The sequence below is a fragment of the Sinocyclocheilus grahami genome, unplaced genomic scaffold, assembly GCF_001515645.1.
Source record: "Sinocyclocheilus grahami isolate Dianchi unplaced genomic scaffold, SAMN03320097.WGS_v1.1 scaffold553.1, whole genome shotgun sequence".
Lineage (NCBI taxonomy): Eukaryota > Metazoa > Chordata > Actinopteri > Cypriniformes > Cyprinidae > Sinocyclocheilus > Sinocyclocheilus grahami.
This window is the reverse complement of record NW_015505732.1, coordinates 773550-790688: the sequence shown is the minus strand read 5'-3', so window position 1 is coordinate 790688 and position 17139 is coordinate 773550. Positions and strand designations below refer to the sequence as shown.

General features: G+C 36.2%; 1 protein-coding gene across 1 annotated transcript; it reads right to left on the bottom strand.

Annotated features, from left to right (window-relative positions):
* Positions 1-1002: 1002 nt before the first annotated feature.
* On the bottom strand, positions 1003-16030 carry LOC107556044 (terminal uridylyltransferase 7-like). Its single transcript, XM_016239034.1, has 16 exons — positions 15927-16030; positions 15670-15847; positions 15499-15587; positions 13967-14018; positions 13630-13699; positions 11006-11132; positions 10762-10881; positions 8714-8836; positions 8424-8601; positions 8024-8350; positions 6639-6853; positions 5850-6000; positions 3428-3514; positions 2687-2787; positions 1832-1889; positions 1003-1146 (listed from the first exon to the last, which is right to left on the bottom strand). The coding sequence occupies exons 1-16, from the start codon at positions 16026-16028 to the stop codon at positions 1031-1033; spliced, it is 2094 nt and encodes a 697-aa protein (XP_016094520.1). The 5' UTR covers positions 16029-16030; the 3' UTR covers positions 1003-1030.
* Positions 16031-17139: the final 1109 nt, after the last annotated feature.

Here is a 17139-nt window from a genome sequence, read left to right as displayed (position 1 = left end):
TTTAAACCGCATAAACACATTTCATTACACCAAATACACCAAATAATGTTCTTTTTAGCAGCATCATATGACCCCTTTAACTTCGATTAATTCTAATTAACTGCGCACGTTTCTGTAAGCACAAATAATTGCACCTAACACCGAAATTTGTGATCATAAATACATTTTAACAATAATTCTCCAAATTAACTTTGAAACAAGACAATGTATTAAATATGTGATATTTAAAATATTTGTTTGATGACATCTTTTCACTAAGCATTACAAATGACAGCCTCGATCACCGATCCCAAAACTGAAGCCTCTATAAAATTGATTTTTGGGAGATATCAATCATTTTTGTCAGTCCTGCTTTTAATGCTAGTTAGAAGTAACGATCTTAAGTTGACTTTAATGTGATCTACATATAAATACTTGATTTGACTTGATTGATGAACACAGACAGTCACTTCTGACTTCTTGCAATACCTAACATTCGAGTTTGATATCTGGAGCAACAAAAACACAAACAAAATATATCTGAAAGACATAATATGATACGGTAATATAAAATGACTCTCGTAAATTTACTGAATTAATAAGCATGAAATTAACAAATGTGGTGCGTGTGAAAAACGTTATCTTTAGAGAGCAGAAGTGGGCAATAACTAGCATAAATAAAGGAATTTATTTCAGCATGCAAGCACACGTCAATCTAAATCACAAAAGCAATTTATTTACATTTCAAAAATCAAGCTTTAGATGCTGCAGTGGCTATTTAATGACAAGATGTCCGACCAAATTAAAATTTGTAATAAAAAATAAATAAATAAATAAATTTTTATGAACGAAGGGGCATGAAGGAATCCAAACAAGCAGAGTACTTGTCTTATGCCGAAATATTGAAGTTTAAACATTTGTGATAAGAAAGGAACAATGTTATCATTTTTACAGAAGCCACATGAGGGCTCTCTTCTTATGAAATATCAGCGCAATAAACAACTGCGATACTTATTGGCCTTAACGTCCATTTAATAGTGTTGTGTCGGGTTTATTCTCTCACCAGTGTATTGTACAAGCTTATATCTCCCTCTAGTCCAGTTTTGGTGTGGTAAAACTTCACAATTGGGACTTTTGCGGTAGTAATAGGTAGGATGTTTCTCAGGCCTAAAATGAATGGATAAATAGACATGGCAGAGGTAGAGAGAGATGGGGTGTAAAACAAAACCACTGATTTATTTGAACAACACACATTTAGAGTAAATGGAGGGCTTCTTTGTAATTTCATTAACCATTCAGAAGATTAGAGGTACGGAGAGACGACAGTGTAGAAACAATATTTGTGAGCCTGCAGCACAAAAGCAGTGTTAAGTCGCTGGGGGATATTTGTAGCAATAGCCAACAATACATTGAATGGGTCAAAATTATAGATTTTTCTTTTATGCCTAAAATCATTAGCATATTAAGTAAAGATCATGTTCCATGAAGATATTTTGTACATTTCCTACCGTAAATATATCAAAACTTAATTTTTGTTTGTTTGTAATTTTATTGTTTTGAACTTCATTTGGACAACTTTAAAGATGATTTTCTCAATATTTAGATTTTTTTTGCACCCTCAGATTCCAGATTTTCAAATAGTTGCATCTCGGCCAAATATTGTCCGACCCTTATGACTGGTTTTGTGGTCCAGGGTCACATATAGTCTTTTCCTTCCTAAAAATGTCAAAACTCCATAATAACGCTCAATTTCATTCATGAACACTGAATGAAATGAGCGCCTGCCCTCTTCAGTAGTGTAAACAACAGACAGTTTCAGAATGACTCTCAAACACTGAGACGGAGAGCTTACTGTGGTGTTTCCGCAGCGCTTTAGCCAAACTCTCGATAACAGCCATGGAGTCCAAACCCTGAGAGAGGAGCCACGCAATCAATGCAAAACTCAGGTGCAAACAGGGTCTAAAAAGAGCTTAAACATAGTTTTTTCAGTCTGTTCATCTGGCTGGGTAAGATTTTTCCACGTTTTTTAAAAGAAGTCTTATTTGCTCACCAAAGCTGCATTTATTTGATCAAAAATACAGTAAAAATAGTAAAATTGTGAAATATTTTTGCATTTTAAAATAACTCTTTTCTATGTGAATATCTGTTAAAATGTAATTTATTTCTGTGATGCGCAGCTGTATTTTCAGCATCATTCCTCCAGTCTTCAGTGTCACACGATCCTTCAGAAATCATTCTAATATGCTGCTCGAGAAACATTTCTCATTATTATCAATGCTGAAAACAGTTTGCTTCATATTTTTGTAGAAACTGCTATATACAATTTTTCAGGATTATTTATAAATAAAACAATTTATTTCCACTTGTGCCTACTTTTCTTTAAAAACAAAAAGCAAAAATCCAATTCACCCATACTAACATGCAAAAATTACTTTAGAAAATTGATTTCACATTTGGAGTGAAAGGGCTTTTACGTTTGCCAAAAATATAACTTTTTATATTAAAAACAAAGAAACAAGCCCAGCCCAGATTTAAAAAGTAGCGCAAAAGTAACGTAACGCATTACTTTCCATATAAAGTAACTAAGTAGTGTAATTAGTTACTTTTTTAGGGAGTAACGCAATATTGTAATGCATTACTTTTAAAAGTAACTTTCCCCAACACTGAAATGAAGACCTCGTATAATTGTAGAAATAAGTCACAGTACCTCTGCTGTGTCCTGGCCGTCTAGAGTCATACAGATGTCCAAGTCGCTCTGTTTAAAGCCAAACCCATTCTTGGACGAGCCAAACAAAACCAACTTGGCTCCTGTTAAAAAAAAATTAAAAAATTTTGAAAATGCTTATTGTTGCGTTCATAGAGCGAACCTTTGACTGATTGCTCACAGTTTAACACAAGTTACTCCCATAATTCACACAAAGTGTCATGGGGTGTAGGAAAAAGGTGGATAGAATTTAAATCCAATATGATACAATACATTAATATAGATGATACACAATAGACAGAATTACAATGTGCAGATATGCTATTTACAGATATGTTATTAACAGATTTGTGCAGCATTTTCACTGGACAAGGTGTTATGCAGCAATGCAGAAGAAAACATATTTCAGTGTATGACAATTGACAACACTATTTAAAGCCTTCATGTATAATGCATTATTATAAGAGCAGTTTTGATGCATTAATTGTGTCTTGTAATTCACCTTATAATGCATCGAATGATCTCATGAATAATTGTAACCACTTATCTTATTCATTGTTACACATTTAGAAAGTATAATGCATTAAAACACGACAAACAAATATTCAAATATCATACTGCATTTTAACATTAGTTACAGTTAATTATGAAAAGATATAACGCATTACAACTTACATTATGAATACCTTTATAATGCATAAAGGCTTCAAGTAAAGTGTTGCCGAATTCATTTTTCATACTTACCTGGCACTTGGCATCTCAGGAAAGTCTCGAAATCTTGTAAAATATGTTCTCTGACTTTCACCTCCACATCATCTGGTGCAAAGTCACCTAAATGAATACAACCATTTTTATGACTCACTGAAACTATATGCAAAAAGTGAAGTGCAAGCTAAATTTCAACATTTGTTAAAAACAATAACAACAACAAAAAATTGAAAAGATGAATGCACTAATGTCAAATTATATTGATCAGTTCAAATTTATTTGTATAGCACTTTTCACCATAGGACTGATAAATGGTTAAGCGCGATTATTTTGCCCAAAATTATAATCATGATTATTGATCACGATTTACATTTCATTCAAATTATTAAGCACAAATTAAGCAAATGTCAACTTGCATGGTTTAGTTGCTGATTTAGTTGTAGCCAACTGCGCATGCGACTGCGTGAAAGAAAACAGACTGGCTGTATTACACTTTTATTTGAGAAATCACTAAACTCCATCTTACATGTTCGCCGGTAGGGCTGTCGAAACGACTGAAAAACTAAATTAGAATTTTCTACTTAAATATTATCAAAATTCGAATTATAGTAGAATTTAAAAGGCATAATTTCAGTTAGGGGGAAAAAAAGCTTTTGGCTTCTCTCCTGAGGCCACAAGAGGGCGCATCGCGCAAAATATTATGCATGTTTCTTCAAAGCGTAATAAAATAACACGACTATCTTTGGAAAAAAAAGTGCATAATGTTTAAAATAATGTTTATAAACCATATATAATTAATAAAGTTGCTTAAACAATGGGAAGAAAAAAACAGCACCATGCATGTATGTATAGTTTAACACAAAGGACCGAAAACCAATCACAAAGAGTCGGCTACTTTCTTCATTAAAAACATGAGATACAGCGGGATGGGGAAAAACCGCCATAAAGTCTTGAGACATGTTTTTTAAAAGTTGAACTTACATTAATTTTACATGGCTTTCTAAACATGCGGCTCTCTTGTGCGAGATGCGAGTGCGACGCTGATAGATGTCCCTCTAGAAAATGTGATAAATATGTGTTCTGTGTGAACGGCTTGGTTTCAGTTCCGCCGTAAACAACATCTTCGCCACACTGATGCTCTCGTTTTCCGCAATATATTGAATGAACAACGTAGCAGCGCCGCATCTAGTGGGTTCAACTGGATAGGCTAACAAAAGCATTCAAATGCAATGACACTTACATCGTCATCGCATTTCATGCGCCACTGATAGGCTGCCTGACGGCTGATGCAGATCTAAAATTGTGGATTTCTTTTTTAATTCGACGAATATTCGAAATTCGAAAAATATTTTGACAGCCCTATTCGCTGGTAATGCTTTTTCCGTAATGCAGAGAGCGTGCGCGCATGGTTGCCAGGTTAGGAAGATTAAGTAAACCACTGGGCAGAATATTTATTGATTTATGAGAAAAGCTCTGATTGGGGGATTTAACCTCTTGACATCTGGCAACCGCAACCATGAACGCTTGTGGAGGCTTGTTAGCAATACAAGATAATGTCCAATAAAAATGAAATGTTTTCAGGATAAATAACCAGAGGCCACTTACTGGAGGTTTTAGTTTCATATTGAGAGATTAATTTTTTCCCCCCAATCATTTCATATTTCAATATTCCTTTTTCTTTTAAAAAATATATATGTGACCCTGGATCACAAAACCAGTCATAAGGGTCAATTTTTTTAAATTGAGATGTATACATCATCTGAAAGCTGAATAAATAGTTTTCCATTGGTGTATGGTTTGTTAGGATCGCACAATATTTGGCCGAGATACAACTATTTGAAAATCTGGAATCTGAGGGTGCAAAAAAAATCTAAATATTGAGAAAATCATCTTTAAAGTTGTCCAAATGAAGTTCTTAGCAATGCATATTACTAATCAAAAATGAAGTTTTGATATATTTACGGTAGGAAATTTACAAAATATCTTCATGGAACATGATCTTTACTTAATATCCTAATGATTTTTAGCATAAAAGAAAAATCAATAATTGTGACCCATACAATGTATTGTTGCCTATTGCTACAAATATCCCCCAGCGACTTAACACCTCTTTTGTGCTCCAGGGTCACATATATGCAATACTGAATTAACATATTTCTTTCTAAAGCTACTTTTTGTAAGGTCTACACAATGCTTTTCTCATCAAACAAAATGATCTTTTGGGGGTAAGTTCTCAGTCAAAATTTATTTGATTTATTATTGATTCAATTAATTAATTAATCGGTACATCATGTAATTCATTAGATTACAAAACGTAATCACCTTAATTACAATATAATACATATGTCTACAGACATCCATGATGTTCTTCATTCTCTGGTTTAGTTCACAAAAATAACAACTAAAAAGGAATGCCTGGAAAATCGTGTTTTGCTCAATATACTGACAGCGTACTTACGGTAGCATTGCTCACAGACTTCATTGAGGATCTGGAGGAAGTCTAGAGTCATAAGTGGAAGGGGTTCAAGCTCCATTCGTTTGAAGTCCTCGGGACAGTCCTGTTTCGAATGCCCATCGCTCTTACAAAGGCTGCATATCAGAACGGGGGACTAACAGAGACAATGAAGGTTAGTCTGTCACTATGATCCACATTAAACTAGACAGAGAGAAGATGTGCTGGAATTGCTGATGCAGGAAGTTGTTAAACGTCAAAATTATGAATAAATGTCAACAGAAATATTTTATATTTGAGACCCTGGAACACAAAACCAGTCATAAGGGTCAATTGTTCGAATTGAGATTTATGCATAATCTGAAAGCTGAATAAATACGTTTTGTTAGGATCGGACAATATTTGGCTGAGATGCAACTATTTGAAAATCTGGAATCTGAGGGTGCAAAAAAAATCTAAATATTGAGAAAATCACATTTAAAGTTGTCCAAATTAAGTTCTTAGCGATGCATATTACTAATCAAAAATTAAGTTTTGATATATTTACAGTAGGGAATTTACAAAATATCTTCATGGAACATGATCTTTACTTAATATCCTAATGATTTTTGGCATAAAAGAAAAATCTATAATTTTGACCCATACAATGTATTGTTGGCTATTGCTACAAATATACCCCAGCGACCTAAGAAACTTTCTCAACAATTGCTCAACAAGAGCCTTTTACTTTTTACTAATTGCATGACTGGATGGATTCACACAGACATGCAAACTGAAGCTCAGTAGCATTTTTACCTTGCCATTACTGAAGAACCGCTTGCTGAAGACATACTGAAATCCTTCAGGAGCCGTCGGAGAAGATTCGGATTTGGTAAGCTCAGCTTTGGGTTTATTTAGGACAGACGCTGCTTCCTCAGACCCCCCATCATCACTCATCTCCCGCTCGAACGGGAAGATCTCATCGCCCCAATGATCACATCCAGACCCTTCATCTTCCTCATCTTCACCCTATAAATGTTCATTTGTTATTTGTCTGTCTATTTTAACTCTTTCTCCACTATTTTACAAGGCAATTTAGCTGAAATTACACGGCAATTATTTTATTATTTTAACTGGAAAACATCCAACTTCCTTAAAACAAGACAAATTTACCCAAGCAGCTCATGCATGAAAAAAAATTCAAGGGGATCATATCATGAGGAATACATTTTTTCTTGACTATTATAATTTTGCTTGACTTTTCTGGACTGTTCAGGGCCTTCTCCAGGTCCAAAGAATAAAAGTTAAAATTTTTGCCAACCAATAAGTGTTATTTTACTATTATTTATGTACTATTATAGTATTTCTGAATATTTTGAATATTTCATTTTCATTTATAAGCTTTAGTAATTTTGCCATGTGCTTTTGTCTTTTTTAAATATTTCTATTTAGCATTACTTTATTTTACATTTATTTTTGGCTTCAATTTTATTTGTTAGTTGGCAAGTTAAGTTTTTCATCTAGTGTGAAATAAATCTTCTAATATTCAATCTAATTTTATTTTACTTTAGCTTTATTTAAATTAACAAAACTGGTTTAGTTAACAATAACAACACTGCACCCATATTGGTTTTTTTTTTCACGATCAATGCATTCCCGCTCATCGCACACCTAAGTGTTTCTGTCTGTCTGTGTCTGTGTGTGTGTGTCTGTCTGTCTGTGTGTGTCTGTGTCTGTGTGTGTGTGTCTGTCTGTCTGTGCGAGTGTGTGTGTCTGTCTGTGCGTCTGTCTGTGTGTGTGTGTGTGTGTGTGTCTGTCTGTCTGTCTGTGTGTGTCTGTCTATGTGTGTGTGTGTGTCTGTCTATGTGTGTGTGTGTGTGTGTGTCTGTCTGTCTGTGCGTGTGTGTCTGTCTGTGCGTGTGTGTGTGTGTATGTCTGTCTGTGCGAGTGTGTGTGTCTGTCTGTGCGTCTGTCTGTGTGTGTGTGTGTCTGTCTGTCTGTCTCTGTCTGTCTGTCTGTCTCTGTCTGTCTGTCTGTCTCTGTCTGTCTGTCTGTCTCTGTCTGTCTGTCTGTCTGTCTGTGCGTGTGTGTCTGTCTGTGCGTGTGTCTGTCTGTGCGTGTGTGTGTGTGTATGTCTGTCTGTCTGTGTGTCTGTCTCTGTCTGTCTGTCTGTCTGTGCGTGTCTGTGTGTGTGTGTCTGTCAGTCTGTGTGTGTGTGTGCTCCTCGTCCCGCTCCAGCTCAATCACGCAGTCCGAGTCTTCCAGCTCTTCTGCGCTCTGCGGACTGGACCTCACACGGGACCTGTTCAAACCCTCCGCTGCCACTCTCGGGCTTCTCTTCACTGAATCAACATGATTCGCAGCTCTCACAGATTTGCCAGACTGACTGCTTGAACTGACCTTCCCTGCTGGGCTTTTTGAAGGAGAAGCGAAGTACTTGTAAGTTGTTTTGAGGCAATGCACCAAATACTCAAACATCATCTGACTACTCAACATCCGGGCCACGTTCCTCTGGATGGCGAATGGATCTGAGAAGAAAACAAAGATCTGTTTCATATCTAGACATATAAAAATAACTAGCTCACATGATGCGATGCACACCTTCTATTGCAATCCTCTTTTTGGGCCAGTCTTTCAGATCACGCCATAGGTCACCGTTTGTGCGCACGCTAATGACTTTCTCAGGTATTTGAAATTCCAGTGAATAATATCGTAATAGCTCGATCCACAGCTTCCCTAGCAGCACAGAAGGACTGCGGCCATTGAAAACCAGCGGACACTATTGAAGAAAGCACAAATCACAACTCTTTGTTCAAATACTTTTCGGCCCGACCTCAAAGTTGTCTTCAAATCAAACGCTGTGACGTACAGATCACGAATAAGAGGCTCACCTTTCCCTTCTTGACAGCTTTATCTTGGGACGAGTCGCTTGAGGTTTGATCATATACCCAAAGCACATGTCCTTTTTCAACTCCAGTTAAGGAGAAACTCTTCAGTTTACTCACGTGCAAACCCTAAAACAGAACACAACATCAGTCTCTGCAGCTTAAAATTAGCTGTTAATTAACTCAGATGTAAGTGACTTTTTTATTCAGTAAAACAGTAAAGAAGATTTTTATTAAGTCAGCAGCTTTTGAAAATAAAAAAGCATATCAGGCAACACAAAATGAATACTCCTGATGATACATTGAGTTCTTATGAAGCGAAACAATCAGTCGGTGCAAGAAACCGAACATTATTTACAACATTATTACCTGTATATTTACACAATTACATTATTAAAGCACCCAATAATGATGTGAAACGTGGATGTTTTGCACGTCTACAGCATATAAAGTGAATAAACTAATCTTAATCAACAATGAGAAACCATAAAAACTTTAATTTCACCCCTTCATTCAAGCTCTGGATTACAAGTAATAATGTTGTAAATAATGTGCAGTTTCTTGCACAGACTGATCGTTTCGCTTCACAAGGCATCAATATATCGTCAGGAGCCTCTGGTATTAATTTTGTGTTATCTGATATGCTTTTTTGACTCTCAAAGTGACAGTCGCTGCTGACTTGCACTTTATGAATCCCCAAGGACCACGGTTTCAGCGAATCTTCGATGCCTGAGGGTGAGTGAATTATCAGCAAATTTCATTTTTGGGTGAACTATCCCTTCAAGTTTTGCCTCTCATTGGTGTAAATCCCATATTGTTGTTTATTACAAGGCTCTCTGAAATACTTGCATGTAATTGGTCAACTGCAGTATTCTGTTAATGATTGTACAGATCATTAAACTGTAACAATTACAATTTAATTTCAGCTTCAATTGTAATTTTCTCATATTTATTCACTGATTCGGCGAGTAGACGTGTAGTAAGTGTGTTAATTACTTCATTAGCGTCTTGGTCCTAATCACCGTGTCAGGGTTGTGTTTTGCTATAATGGCCATCTGACTAGTGGTCGACCGATATATCGGCCGATATTTGGCATTTCTCAAATATCGGCCGATAAGTTTTTCTGTTTTTGCCGATGTGTTCGAGGTGAGGCTTTTATTTTGACGGCGCTGAGAGCAGCACACAGTGTTCACATTCTCCCTCTGGTTCGCCGTTCGTCGTTAACAGTTCTGTCTAATACGGATAGAAGTCTGTCTAATAATCCGATAGAACTGTTAAACAAAGGAATTAAAATGTATATAAAAAGTATTATAACGATAGCTTTTATATTATTAGTAATAGAAAGGCAAACATTATAATACTTTCTCGTTTGCCGTCAGCATTCAGCAAATATGCATTTATATAATTTAATAAATTTGCACAAACCTTGCAAACTTAGTCAAATCCAGTTGTGAGATCTTGTGAAGTGTGCATGTGACCTGCATGATCGCGTGTTCTCTGCCTGACTTTCGGTCCGTGCAAATTGAATGCTTTAAACATTAAATTCGTGATTTCAAATTATGCTGCGCTTTATGCATTTGCCCACTGTCATATTCATGTCATTTTCACTGTGTGCTGTATGAAAATGAGTTTTACCTTGGCTTTATTTGAAAAAATATGATTCCCAATGCACACAAACTTCCCAGAATACTGAGTGCTCTGTTGGTTACAGCTTACTTCCTTTTTAATTCTATTTTTTATTAAATATGTATTTATTTGTGGAAAATGCTTTGTCATCTAAAGTACAAGTATGTTTATTTTACAAATGTATTTTTAATCCATTTTCAAAAGATTTCAAATTTCTTAAATATTAATTAAAATAAATACAATTATATCGGCTTTATATCGGCCACCCTGCTTTCCAAGATATCAGCATCGGCTGTCAAAAAACCAATACCCACTACATCTGACTGCACATTATCTCATGCTACCTCTTCATAAGGTTCCAGATGCAATAATCAGGCATTGGTCCTATAAACTTTTATCAACGGTTGCATTAATGTTGAATCACACACCACAGATTCTAGGTATGAAGGTAAGACAGGTTCTTTGCATCGCTGCAGGAAGCTGATGACCATGAGGGCAAAGCAGTAGGATGGAAGTCCACCTTCTTCCATCTGGTCAACACAACAGATCTAATTCACACACACATACACATAAATATCACATATCACAAATGTTAAGAAATAAAGAAAACCTAATGAGACAATTTTTTTACCCTACATACATACTATCTTCTGAATTAAATGGCAGTCTCACCTTAGCCCAGTATCTAAAGCATACGACCAGCGGGACGAGTTGTGGTTCTAGATTCGCCAGCTCAGTCAAATATGCTGTTGTCAAGCATGCACTTTCATTGCCTGCGCTGACTTTGCAGATCAGACCACTTTGGAGATAAAAAAAAAAAAAAAAAGTAAATACATATTGTGTGTGTAAGATGTTTTAATGTTTTTTAAATACATTTCTTATTCTTACCAAGGATGCATTTAATCAAAAATATAGTAAAAACTGTAATATTATGAAATATTATTACAATTTAAAATAACTGTTTTCTATGATATATATATATATAATGATGATCAAAGTTGAATTTTCAGCATCATTACTCGTCTTCAGTGTCACATAATCCTTCAGAAATCATTCTAATATGCTGATTTGCTGCTCAAAAACATTTATTATTATTATTAATATTTAAAACAGTTGAGTACATTTTTTCTAGGATTCTTTGATGAATAGAAAGTTCAGAAGAACAGCATTTATCTGAAATAGAAATATTTTGTAACATTATAAATGCCTTTATCATCACTTTTGATCAATTTAAAGCATCCTTGCTAAATAAAAGTATTAATTTCTATAATTTCTTAACCAAAAAAAAAAAAAAAGTATACTGACTCCAAGCTTTTGAATGCTATAGTGTATAATGCTACAAAAGCTTTTTATTTCAGACAAATGCTGATCTTCGGATCTTTCTATTCATCAAAGAATCCTGGAAAAAATGTACTCAACTGTTTTAAATATTAATAATAATAATAAATGTTTTTGAGCAGCAAATCAGCATATTAGAATGATTTCTGAAGGATCATGTGATACTGAAGACTGGGGCTGTGTATCACAGCAAAGTCACGGTACGATACATATCACGATACAGGACTGCACTGAATTTCACCAAAGCAGAATTGAAAAAAACAGCTGTTTATTAAACACTGCTTACTATAGTGCCAGAGCAGGCAGCTGAGCTCTGCATTATGAAGGGCCTCCAGAACTGTACCACAGCACAATACAGGTAATGGCATATGTTTCATGTTTACATTGGGCACTCCCCACCAGGTACAATATTCTGATTGTTTGCATCTTGTTTTTAAGCCCATAAATAATAATGTACTCGTTCTAATAAATTTATATTGTAATGTACTCATTCTAATATATTTAAAAAATAATTTACATTGTTGGTAGGTTATCATTGCACAAATTAACACACTCTCTACAATAAAAAAAAAAAATCTTCACTGTATCTCACGCACACACACACACACACACACACACACACACACACACGCTCAAGGCTGATTTCGCTTAGGTGCACGCGGCAGGACTTTCTGCGCAGCTCCGCTTCCGAAGATGCACGAGTTCAGAGCGACTCTAGCCGAACCTGCACGTCTGTGGCAGCATTTGTGTGAAACAGAAGCAGTTTGATGTTAAGTGCAGTCTCACACACACACACAGATCACGTTGCGGCCGCACTCAGACATTCAGGAACAAACGTTTTAGCTCTGCCCTGCAGTTTTATCAACTAAATAGCTTAATCGCTCTAGAGCTACATTATCTTTCTCAACAAGGAGCTGGTAACATCATTGTTTCTAAAGGAATTAAAGCCACAGCTTTACTGTTAATAGAGAAACGCTGCAAAACGGTGGTAATTCACACATACAGCCTCTCTCTCTCTCTCTCTCTCTCTCTCTCTCTCTCTCTCTCTGTCGTAAATGAACAGTTGATGAATTACACTTTTCTGAGAATAGAGTATTGAAGTGGAGATAGCTAAACTGCAAGCTAGCCGGTGTTTTCAGAAAGCAAGCGTGTTTATCCACAGTGGAGAGAGCGCGTGAGCACAGGGTTGCCAGGTTGACAAAGATAAGTAGCACGTTTAGCAGATATTTCTGTATTGCGCAAGTGTGAAGCTCTGTTTCGGGGATTACGTCTCTTTATATCAGGCAACCCAGTTGTGTTCCTCTGCGGCCAGATTAAACCTTGTTGTAGCCTATATATGCTCCATTCATTATTTTTTTAGAAACCTCGCACTTTTCTACTCAATTTTAAACGTTGTACAATTTTAAACAAATTAAGAGCGGTTCACTCATGCACATGTGCCACAATATCGATACAGGGCCAGCTGTATCGATACTCGTATCGTCAAATCTCTGTGACGATACATCGTCGTACCGATATTTTGAACACAGCACTACTGAAGACTGGAGTAATGATGCAGATATATTCAGCTTTGAAATCACAGAAATAAATTATACTTTACAATATATTCACATAGAAAGCAGTTATTTTAAATAGTAAAAATATTTCACAATATTACTGCTCTTGCTGTATTTTGGATCAAATAAATGCAGGCTTGGTGAGCAGAAGAGACGAATTAAAAAAAACTTTAAAAATCTTACTGTTCAAAAACTTCTGACTGGTAGTGTACATGTCTTTACTGTCACTTTTGATCAATTTAATTAATGTATGCTTGTTGAATAAAAGTATTAATTTCCTTAAAAATATAAAAATACCTTACTGACCCCCATCATTTAAATGGCAAACTATACACATACATTAGAAGCATGCAACTTCATATATACACTTTGCAAAAGAACAATAAGCAAGGAAACACAGACCTTGATTTCTCTTTGCACACGACTACAGGCATCCTCCTGTGGAAGTCTCCCTCCACACTGACAAAAAGAGCTGCGAAAATTAAAATAAAAATGTCAGAAAATTTAAATTTCATTCTGTATTGGCGGTGCTTTATTGTAAATGCTTATAAAGTATGCTAAATAGTATAAATGTATGATATTACAATCCTACTGCTTATCAGCATAGGGGGAAAAAACTCTATAGCCTGCTCTTTTTTCACCACAGCCAATGAAAGCACTGTTCCTTACTAATGTACCTGAGGAGTCTATGCTTTTTTCACTTTACTATTCCCCACTGATTTTCAACCTTTCAACTCACCGCTTTTAGAGAGATGCTCTTGAGCCACAAGCAGAACATCAGGATGCTGGAACTGATGAGAGATGATTTTTTTTCTTAATTACAAAACTTCACAATTGTGTATTTTTGTAAAACATGCGACCAAACATTCTCAAAAAGTGGACAACATTTGGTGTTTGACGAAAGGAATCTGATTAAAGGCTTTCAAATACATATGTGACCCTGGACCACAAAACCAGTCATAAGGGTCAAATTTTTTTAAATTGAGATGTATGCATCATCTGAAAGCTGAATAAATGAGCTCTCCATTGATGTATGGTTTGTTAGGATAGCACAATATTTGGTCGAGATACAACTATTTGAATATCTGGAATCTGATGGTGCAAAAAAATCGAAATATTGAGAAAATCATCTTTAAAGTTGTCCAAATGAAGCTCTTAGCAATGCATATTACTAATCAAAAATTAAGCTTTGATATATTTATGGTAGGAAATGTACAAAATATCTTCAAGGAACATGATCTTTACTTAATATCCTAATGATTTTTGGCATAAAAGAAAAAACGATAATTGTGGCCCATACAATGTATTGTTGGCTATTGCTACAAATATCCCCCAGCGACTTAACACTGCTTTTGTGCTCCAGAGTCACTTATGCCATAGTTCATGTGTTTGCTATCAAAGTATAAACACAGCTTATCCAAACGTCAGTGATAATTAGCCGTCTATCAGTGGTTTGAGCCAATAGTACCTCACCTTCTGAGAGGCATACCCTTAATAATTTATATATTACTTTGTGATGCCTATAATGACTTAATGAAATAAGGAAACTGATGAAATAAAAATGACCCATTTAAATGTTAATATAAAGCCAGAATAAGATGTATTAAAAGAATATTTCCTTTCTACTCACATGTGATGGAAACTTCACATCAATGTTTACATCAGAGTCTTTGAAGCCAAATCTTGTGCAGGACGATCCGTATAACCTGAACTTGCAATCTGCAGGGGAAGCGTGAACACAAATGCATTGAGGAGGCATCAAATAAAGCAGCATTGAATTTACCGCTGTGCTGTCACACACCTGGAAGGACAGGCTGAAGGACTTTCTCAACGAGAGTGAGGATGTTGTGCCGTCGTTTCATATCCGGATCGTTTAAACCGAACTCAGCGACCACACTTTCCAGAGCCGAGCTGAGCGAATGACACTGGGCTTTTCCAGGAGGAGGGATCTTGGCTATTGCTACAAATATCCCCCAGCGACTTAACACTGCTTTTGTGCTCCAGAGTCACTTATGCCATAGTTCATGTGTTTGCTATCAAAGTATAAACACAGCTTATCCAAACGTCAGTGATAATTAGCCGTCTATCAGTGGTTTGAGCCAATAGTACCTCACCTTCTGAGAGGCATACCCTTAATAATTTATATATTACTTTGTGATGCCTATAATGACTTAATGAAATAAGGAAACTGATGAAATAAAAATGACCCATTTAAATGTTAATATAAAGCCAGAATAAGATGTATTAAAAGAATATTTCCTTTCTACTCACATGTGATGGAAACTTCACATCAATGTTTACATCAGAGTCTTTGAAGCCAAATCTTGTGCAGGACGATCCGTATAACCTGAACTTGCAATCTGCAGGGGAAGCGTGAACACAAATGCATTGAGGAGGCATCAAATAAAGCAGCATTGAATTTACCGCTGTGCTGTCACACACCTGGAAGGACAGGCTGAAGGACTTTCTCAACGAGAGTGAGGATGTTCTGCCGTCGTTTCATATCCGGATCGTTTAAACCGAACTCAGCGACCACACTTTCCAGAGCCGAGCTGAGCGAATGACACTGGGCTTTTCCAGGAGGAGGGATCTTCAACAGCAGCGTCAGCTTCTGCAGCTCCTGTGAAGAGGAGACACACTTCAACCATAAACCACAGGCTCAGATGTTTGAGCCTAACACTTTCATCATGATTCCTTGCCTTGGCTTTCTTCCTGTGGGCTCTTTCTCGGATGTGACTGAGCGCTGGTGACATGTCATCACAGTACACCTTACACTTATCACATCTGAACTTCAGGCTCATGCTTGACTGAGAAAAACACAAAGAAAGAAACCAAATCAGATTATGTGAAGAAATAAGATCAATGTACACTACTTCTCAGAAGACTTTTTTTGTGAACGGAATTCATTCTTTTATATTTTATACGCATTAAACTGATCAAAAGTGACAGTAAAACCATTCCATCAAGATTTTCATTTTTAAAATGTCACTTCTGGCCAAAATACGAATCCATAATCCATAATAACGCTTCCAAAGACTGCTGTCCTGTTGTCTCTCACATCAAAATCCACCCACATGTTTGTTTAAAGCGGTTTTGGCTTGTAAACGGCGCTTGATCTGTGCAGATTTCTCTCCGGATTCAGATGAGATGACATTTTCCCTTGAGAAAGCAATATTATGGATAGTGGACTCGTATTTTAGCTGGAAGCAATTAAAAACATCATAATGATGGATTTGTTTCTTACAAACACGCAACTTTTGTCTTCACAAGATGTTTAACTGATGGACTGGAGAGGTGTGGATTGTTTGAGTCACTTATCAAGAGTTGCTAAAAGTAGCCAAATAACATTTAAAATAGCTACATTTGTTGCTAGGTGCTTTAGGAGGAAAACGTCGCTAGGGTAGTCTGAAAAGTTGCTACATTTAGCAACAAAATTGCTAAGTTGGCAACACTGCCGGTCATATAAAAACCACTCGCTGGATTATTACAATTACTGCTAAAATGAATGTTTGGACATGTATTTCCTTCTGACACACTACAGCTAGAGACAGAAACAACTGGCTTAAACCCATTTTAGTTGAAGAAAATACTAATGGCCTAAGATTTTCCACAGCACTGTGTATATATAAGTCTCAAAGCATAGCTGAAATCCCCATTATGCACACATTTTCGACTGTGCCAGTGAGAAGCATTGCTATGCATCACAGAAACATACAGTATTTCTCCGGATTCTGACCCAAACTCACTCGCTTCGGTCAAATCATCGCACGAGCTCCTCTTGTCTGAGACGAGTAAGAGCATAAAAATACACCCCCCGGCTTTTAATCGAGCCTGAATAACGTGCGAGTTTAATACTCTGCGTTTTAAGTGACAAACGATCTTAAAAATCGCTGTTAATTTCTCAGACGGTGT